Source organism: Schistosoma mansoni, assembly GCF_000237925.1.
Source record: "Schistosoma mansoni, WGS project CABG00000000 data, chromosome 1 unplaced supercontig 0076, strain Puerto Rico, whole genome shotgun sequence".
In the NCBI taxonomy this organism is placed as follows: domain Eukaryota; kingdom Metazoa; phylum Platyhelminthes; class Trematoda; order Strigeidida; family Schistosomatidae; genus Schistosoma; species Schistosoma mansoni.
In genome coordinates, this window is record NW_017385990.1 from 557,605 (window position 1) to 566,429 (window position 8,825).

Below are 8,825 nucleotides of genomic sequence, written 5' to 3' on the forward strand. Positions count from 1 at the left end.
ACCAAATGTATCCAACCACAAATCGAAAAGATTCTAATCAGGTAGCATGTAACGATACGGAAAGATTAATCTATCAGATAAAGACTTCACGGACTGAACACAATTCTTGATGTGGCGCTGATAGCTTTTGTCTAACCTACACTCTTACACCAGTATACATCACCAGTCGAAGTAGACGATGATGATCGAAGGTACCTTACACATGAAACGGATGATTATGATATCGAAAATTGCGCTAAATTCGATTAAGATAAATAAAATCGACTATCTACACTCCCAATTGTATACCATAGTAACACCAATACACAATAAAACTTATCCAGAGTTCTATAACACAATTCGTAATAACCCAAAGCATAACATTATACAACTCATACAAAACTAGTCAGTTGATAAAAGAAAACAGTAAATGGCAAAATGATATTTTCTCATATATTACATATACATTTGTTTAGGAAGAAGTTACAATCCAAAAGCAAGAATGTTAAGTCTTTTCTGTACAAGGAACTGAATCTAAGAAAGAGAGACAAAGAGAGGGAGGAAGGGAGAAAGAAAGGACATGTGAAATTCTAACAACAACAACAACAGCTCAAAAACGCAGTAAGAATCCTTTATCTACACCACTAGTCGTAAAAGCATCACCTGATCCTTGATTTGCTGTACCTGGACGTGAATCAGACATATTGCTATAAAACCTTTGACCTCCCATAGGAGGTGCCGGAGGCTGATACCTTACACGACTACCACTTGTTGTGGCCAATGATGATGCCGCTGCTGCTGCGGCAGCAGCAACAGCAGCTGCAGCCGCTGCCAAAGCACCACCGCCAGCGGGTGCTCGAGGTGATGCTCTTTTCACTGCAACACCACCTTCAGACTTTGCTGGCCAACTTGGAAACATTGATGGATGGATAGCACGAGGACGTTCGTTGAAATATGAATGAACAAGTGCTTTTTCTGCGGTAATCCGTTTATCGGGACAATATGTAAGGAAGCTGTAAAGATAATAAATTTTAAGGAAATCAATCATCTATAAGAACTTTTCAAACAGCTTTAAATTAAAAAAACATGTCTGCTAAAAATGAGATTAAAAACGTCTTGGCTTTAAATTTATGTCTAACCATTTCAAGTACTTTAACTCCGCCTGAAGCCCCACTTTGGCTACCCCCAGTCCCAAGCCCAGATAAAGGAGGAGGAGGGTCAAGAATGGGGTTAGCGACCCCAATTCATAGTATTGGCAACCTCAGTAATTTTTCTATAAATTATACAAAAACTAGAAATATTAAAAAATAACATTAAAGCTCGTAGGTTGTAATTATTACAAATTGATTTCAATCGGAATACTACTGAAAATCAGTGAGCACTGGATAAGTAAAACCTACAAATTAAAACTAATCCCCTAAAAACCCTTTCAACTAAACTCCGATAGTCAGATCACCAGTGACCTACTTCAAGGTGATTCTGAAGTTCTAGTATGAAGCCATGATTGGTGAAGTTCAAGCATACGGGGAGTGAAAGCTACCACCAATAGGATTGGATGATTGTCGCTTGATATCGCAAACTGATTGAGATTTAGGTTGCATAACCGAACAACGGTCTAGTGGTTCTAATAGTTACGCATTTTCGAGACATCGAATTCCTGGTGTATTGAAAGGTACTCACAAGGATGTATGTAAGTATTATGTAGTGGAACGTGGAGTAAAAATTGCAACAATTGTTGAACAGAGTGAAGAGTTTCAGTGTATTGAAAGCATGGCGTTGGTAGAACACTTGGGGGACCAGTCGATAAGACAGTTTAGATTGCAGAACACACCGGAAAACGTAAATGGACGGTTAAAGGCTATGCATATGTATTAGGTAAATACTTTTTAACTTCTCGCAATAAAGATAAATACCTCCTGCCTATTGTCTTGTCTTACACTGGGTTCGATCTCTGATATGGGTCGTAGGTGCTCACAGTCGAACAATCCTGTAATAAGACGAAATAGCTGTTCAGTGTACACTGATTTCTAAAAGTATCTCGATTGACATCAATCTGTGAAACATGAAACCTACAAAACAGATTAAACCCTACAAGACCCCTTCAACTAAACGTTCAGATTCGTCAATAATTTAGACACAAAATAAATTACCACTTTTAACTAACCTATTCAATAAATCAAAGCCTTGATCAGATATTTGTTTCTCAGTAAATCTTCGTCTTAATTGATTGTAAGGATATTCAGTAAAAACACATTTTTTAATTCCTGGTAACTGAGATACACCTGGCCATATACGTTCTGTTGGTGTGCCCAAATCTCGAAAAATAATATTTAATTCATCTACTTCACCTTTCCCAGGGAATAATGGTCGTTGTAATAAGAATTCAGCGAAAATACAACCAACTGACCATAAATCAATTGGACAAGTATATTGTTTAGTACCTATTATTTTCAACAACAACAAAAACGAAGTTGGCAGTAATTCATACAAACGAGAGAGTCTAGTTAATAATATCTAAAACGCCAATTGCATCAACTATAATTAGCTAATAACAACATATCACAATTGATTGATCACTGGATGGTGATCAATGTCATGTGTGTCAATTCCTTCTTAGTGCTGATCGAATGCTATCGATCATGTTGCAATGTGGCCACTAGTCTAGGTGGCTCGACACTGCGTGCACTATAAATTGAGATAAGATGGTGGTCAACAGGAAACCCTGGACACGGGTTTCGTGTTACTTGGCACTCGTCAGCAAGGTGTACCTGTAATCTTGAGGGAACTGGTGCTCCCTGACGAATTCCATCCCGTGTCACTCAGCTTCACAGTCAGAGACGTTACCACTGAGCTATTCGGGCCGCGACTGACTTCCTGTAGTACTGAGATGTAATCATAATTGATTGATCACTGGGTGGTGATCAATGTCATGCGTGTCAAGTCCTTCTTAATGCTGATCGTCAGGGAGCACCAGTTCCCTCAAGATTACAGGTACACCTTGCTGACGAGTGCCAGGTAGCACGAAACCCGAGTCCAGGGTTTCCTGTTGACCACCTCCAACCACCATCTTATAATAACATATTTGTTAACACTAAATATGTATGAAACAACAAGGGAACCAGTCTGATATGTCAGTGAAAGAGAAATGTAACGAACCAGTGAGGGTATATAGATACATCCAACTACGTTAAATCTATGAAATTATATAATATTATAAATTCCATTCATGATTAATTTCTAATCGAATTTCATTGTGTAATTTATGTCAATTAACTATTGCTTAGTTTAATCTGGTCCTCAATCGTCGACCGAATTTTCAATGATCTAACCTACTGAGATCTATTAATCAGTACGTTGAACGAGTACACAGTCTGGTATTGAGTTGTATAATCTAATGTATTGTTGAGTATCGTATGATCAAGTGACTACTATGGAATGTCACCAAACCTTTTAATCCCTTCATTATTACATCAAAGTCCCAGTCACCCATTGAATCGCGCTAGCATAAAATCGAGGAATTTGTGAAGCAAAGAAGTTTTTTCTTTATGGCTGGCAAGTTTTGACTTTTACCGTTTTCTTGAGATCAGCGTCAGTACAGATGGTGAATTTATTTTACTTAAACACATAAATATTGGTACAAGGAAGCACCAGATATATATGCACCGCACAAATCTCATTTGATTTGTGTGAGGGCTGTGATACTGCCTGGGTGCCCAAACTGAAGCAGGTGGTTTTCTCACACGGCCACACTCGGAGCCTTTGACCTAAAGGTCTGATCCACAAGGCAGTGGAACATAGTGATGAGATGTAGTCCCATGGTAGCCGGTCACCAATAATTGGTTCATACTCCATTTGTTCCTTCAGGATCCTGGAGCCCATGTGCACCACTGGTTTGGAATCATGGTTTTCCAACTCCCCTAGATGGACTTTCCGTGTCCACCAACCCGGTTAAAGCGCCGGGCGTTCGCTTTTCATCCTCTCAATTTCGTAAACAACATCCCCGCCACGAGATGGTGAATGCTAGTGAGAAACAATTTTGTACCGCTTCACCTAAGTACAGTCTAACAGTACAGACAATCAATGAACCTCAGACATGAATTAGTATACCAATTAATGATTAAATCTATTTACTAACATTAAAAAATAACAAACAAACAAACAAAAACAGCAATTAAAGCTACCTAGTAACAGCTCCGGTGCTCGATACCATAAAGTGACAACAACTTCAGTATAATGTTTCAATGGAGAGCCATATTCACGAGCTAAACCAAAATCTCCTACCTATAGTAATTGACATGCAAAAAATAAAATAACAATAAGGTTTTTAAAAATTAGAACTAACTAGTCCATGTCAATGACGAATAGTCAAAATCAGTGTCGAATAAGATCAACTTATCAAGTTTATGATTTAATCATTGGGCTAATCAATAGGCAGACAGTTCTAAAACATCTTTTCGGTAAGGTATTCAAATGCATCGTTCAGTAGCAACCTATGGAGTAAAATGATTGTTTTGAAATGAGCACAAAGTAACCGAAATAGCAAATATGAACGATTGAGTTTCGACTTTCAGTAGTCGAAAAGTTATGCTGTTATATCCCCTGGTGAATTATGAATGGTAACTCTAAGGACTATTTATCGACCAATGTATTATGCCTATTTCCTATTGTACAATTATTACGTAACTGAACTATTCATATCCGTATTTCTCTTATCATTAGCTTTATTTTGATCTTTGATTTATTATCATACGATTCTTGAGTTATAATCAGTTTATTGATTACTTTGGTTTGTATAAAAACCCAGTATGTTTGTAAATAATGATTCATATTGCCGAGGCTGTTATTTGTGTTCTGGACTCAACTGGCTGGGCTAGGCAGATAGGAAGGACCGAATAGCACTCAAGACTGCTCGTACGATTTCAAGTATCATTTGCGTCCGATCAATAAATCCACTTCTCCCTAAATTGCACATTCATATATATAATTACGAGTCCATACGTTATAACAACTGGTGACGGGGTAAAAAAAAAATGGCTTTAACTTCCGATCAATTTCAGTTGCTAATCCAGAGACAAGAGCAGCGTTTTAAGAAGAGTCAGTTGGATTTCATTGACAAGCTACATGCGAAGCTGCTGAATCACCCATGCTTTGGGGGTGCAACGGAAGTTGACGCATTGATTTCTAAATTGCGTACAGAACTGGAAGTCGATTGCAGAACAAATGAATATGCAGAGGAAAGCCTCAATGAATCCGCGAAAAACAGTAATTTAAATGCAGCAGTAGCAGTCCTACATGATCAGCCCAATAGTCCAGTATTGTCTGTTTCAGAGGCATGCCCTATACGTGGCTCAAATCCTACTATCCCTGAAACAAAACGTGCGAACAATGAATCGTCCAGTTCACAGAAAGACAATATCTTATTAAGCGCCCATAAAATTGCTGCAGTACCCGTCCACGAAGAAACGGGGAACAAACCGAGCAGTATAGTGAATACAGTGGCGCCAAATCAAACCAGTCATGATGCAAAAAATTTTTCTAATGAATCTAATGATCAAGATTATCTAATTGTTCTGCCAGATCCCGATTATTTTGCTGATTCATATGTTCGTGTTCAAATCTCTTATAAAAATGGGAGAAAAATATCGGATGCATTAAATGATAATCAAGAATCCAATACAACTTTCATAGATACTGATTATCCTAATGATTCATTATCTACTAATGAGGTTCCGAGTAAATTCAAGGAAACTGTTTCGCAAGAATCAAATGCTGGTGACCTCAAATCAATTGTCGTCGATCCTCATGATCCAGTCAGTTCTAATTATTTCTCTTTTAAATATGACAAACATGTTCTATATAATGTCACATTAATAGTAACTTGGTTATATGAGGATCCAACAGTCTTTCGTGGGGGAGGAGGAATTCGAGAAATTTAAAATCCGGATATCAACTCCGGATTTCTCAAAAAGGGGAGGTGTTATATCCCCTGGTGAATTATGAATGGTAACTCTAAGGACTATTTATCGACCAATGTATTATGCCTATTTCCTATTGTGCAATTGTTACGTAACTAAACTATTCATATTCGTGTTTCTCTTATCATTAGCTTTATTTTGATCTTTGATTTATTATCATACGATTCTTGAGTTATAATCAGTTTATTGATTACTTTGGTTTGTATAAAAACCCAGTATGTTTGTAAATAATGATTCATATTGCCGAGGCTGTATTTGTGTTCTGGACTTAACGGCTGGGCTAGGCAGATAGGAAGGACCGAATAGCACCCAAGACTGCTCGTACGTATTTCCTGTATCATTGGACGTATATATATCTATATATTAAGAGGGCAAATTCATACGTTATAACATATGCACTTAGGGTGGGTTCTACAGGTATTATATTCAAGCACTGAATAGACCATGCGGTGCACTTCTGTGGAGTTTCACATAAAGACTAAACAGTTTTCTTATCCCTTATGATTTCCCAATAGCGTTCTTTAAGTGGTGTTAGTCTGTGACAAAATGATTTTAAGAAAGTCAAACCTCTCTCTCTCGGAAGGTATATGAAATGTTTCAGAATTACAGACATATGTTGTTTATATGAGCAGTATCAGGCATGTAAAAACAGATGTATCTTACTTTTTCTTTCTATCAGTAAAAGAAAGTCTTTAGAGTAACTAATGAACAAGTTGGAAAATTTATTTAAATAATAATTGTTGGGTTTGGTGCTACTTGGCACACGTCAACAAGGGAACTGGTACTCCCTGACGGATTCCATCCCGTGTCACTCACCTTCACAGTCAAAGACGCTACCACTGAGCTATCCGGGAGATCTTGAAAATTTCTTGCAATAAACTTAACAAGCTCAGGAAACATTAAGAAGTATTTTATGCAATCAGCATTTGACTGAGAAGTTTTGTTAGAAACATCACGAAAATGAAAAGTTACATGTAGAGTTTCTGATTGACTGATTTTCAGGAAAACCCAAAGGACTTCTAAAATACCATAAGAACCCTATATTTTATGTACATAGATGAACCTTTGGAGCAAAGTGATGCTCGCATATTTTACGCTTTTTCTCTCATGTTTAGTCGCTGTATAGATTTAGCTTGAGGGTTACGAGACTAGCTTAGGATCCGAGTATAGCGCATCAATCATAATAATAATTATAACGATAACTCACTTTTAGAATTCCTTGATGACTCAATAAAAGATTTGAAGTTTTTAAGTCTCGATGTAATATCCAATTATCATGTAGATGACTAACAGCTCTTAATAATTGTACAAGTAAACACTTCACTTCACCAACACTGAAAGGACCATTCATAATCTGTAGATTAATAAATAAAAGATAAGGTAATAAGCTACAAACACATAAGAGTGGATGAAACATCATACTATGTATGTTAGAAAGTAGATGTTTATTTTCCAACCGAAACAGTCAGTCAGTCACAACGTAGAACTTCGTACGTACGTACATCAGTTCGAGTTGCTATACCACATTAGCACAGAGATGCAGTTGTCAATTCAAATCCCATAAGGGATAGAAGTAGTAAGAGTATAAGCAGTAATCCAAAAGACTACGGTTCGAAGATGTTATTCAAGGAGTATAATCCAGTGAAATAAATTTGGAAAGAGAAAAAAAGATAGAAACACGAAGAGTTCAGGAGATTATAATTTGGGAGAACACAAAGAGTGGATGCACCTTCGCCATTGTAAACGATTTTGAGCCATATCATTCAAGGTCTCTAACTATCGGTTGTTATCATCTCGCGGATCCCAATCAGGTAGTCTACACCGACCAACATGGCTCAGTCCACTTGTCAGTGACTTCATGGATTTGTGCCACGCTTTGGTCTGGCCGCCTCTAGCCTTCTTCAAACCTACTCTTACACCGAAACAAAAGAAATAACATTTGATTCATAGAAAACAAACTGAATATTCAGTCTGAACTACAAGAAACCGATATCCATAAACGATTAATTAACTTGGAACCCGGAAGAGAAGCGGAAAAGAGCAAGGCCAAAGAACACATTACGCCGGGAGATTGAAGCAGATATGAAAAGGATGAATAACAACTGGAAAGAACTGGAAAGGAAGGCTCAGAATAGAGTTGGATAGAGAATGCTGGTGAGCGGCCTATGCTCCTCGACGAGGGGTAACAAGCGTAAGTAAGTAAGTAACTAAGTATGTATGTATGTATGTATTACAGACTAAATACAATTTAAAAAATGGTATACATATTGGCAATTGGACTGTGGATCAGAAATGAGATGTCGATTTGACATAGACAAGACTTTAATTCGTTACAGAGTAAATGACCTTCAAAACTGACAGTGTCCAATCGATTATGATACCTGATCGTGTTTACTTCGTGTCAATATTCCGCAAACAAGCATCTCCTTTTGTTACATAGAAAACCTATTCTACTGAGGAACTGTCTTATTTTTAATATCAATTTACTGAGAGTATACACCAGTAATTCGGTATTGTGAGCACTCATTGTTAGATATTATTTTATCACTCTATTACCATTCTGTTCATTAATTATTGGCAATTAAGAACCTCTCTTATCCTTCGAACTGCAATCCATAATAGGATTAGATTTGCAACCGCAGGATCTACCTATAGACCTGTTGAGAGAAACATGTTGAACAAATCTGATTACATAATCTACTTATGAGTTTTATTATCAGAAGGGGTTTTGTGGAGATTTAGTATTTTCATAGTTGAAAGCGTGAATCAATTGAAGCTAGACCAACAGGGAAAACCTGGAAGCACTGGACGGTCGTTTCGTCCTATTGTGGGACTCCTCAGCAGTGCGCATCTGTCGTGTGATATCAACTC

General features: G+C 37.4%; 1 protein-coding gene across 1 annotated transcript in view; it reads right to left on the reverse strand.

Annotated features, from left to right (window-relative positions):
* Positions 1-532: 532 nt before the first annotated feature.
* Positions 533-8,825, reverse strand: part of Smp_176620 (serine/threonine kinase) — a gene marked incomplete at its 5' end in the record, with an annotated part of 19,114 nt that continues 10,821 nt past the window's right edge. The window contains 4 exons of the mRNA XM_018791763.1: positions 533-992; positions 2,144-2,420; positions 4,161-4,260; positions 7,162-7,308. Coding sequence (XP_018645085.1) covers positions 590-992; positions 2,144-2,420; positions 4,161-4,260; positions 7,162-7,308 — 927 coding nt within the window. The 3' untranslated portion in view covers positions 533-589. The remainder of the gene's footprint in view (positions 993-2,143; positions 2,421-4,160; positions 4,261-7,161; positions 7,309-8,825) is intronic.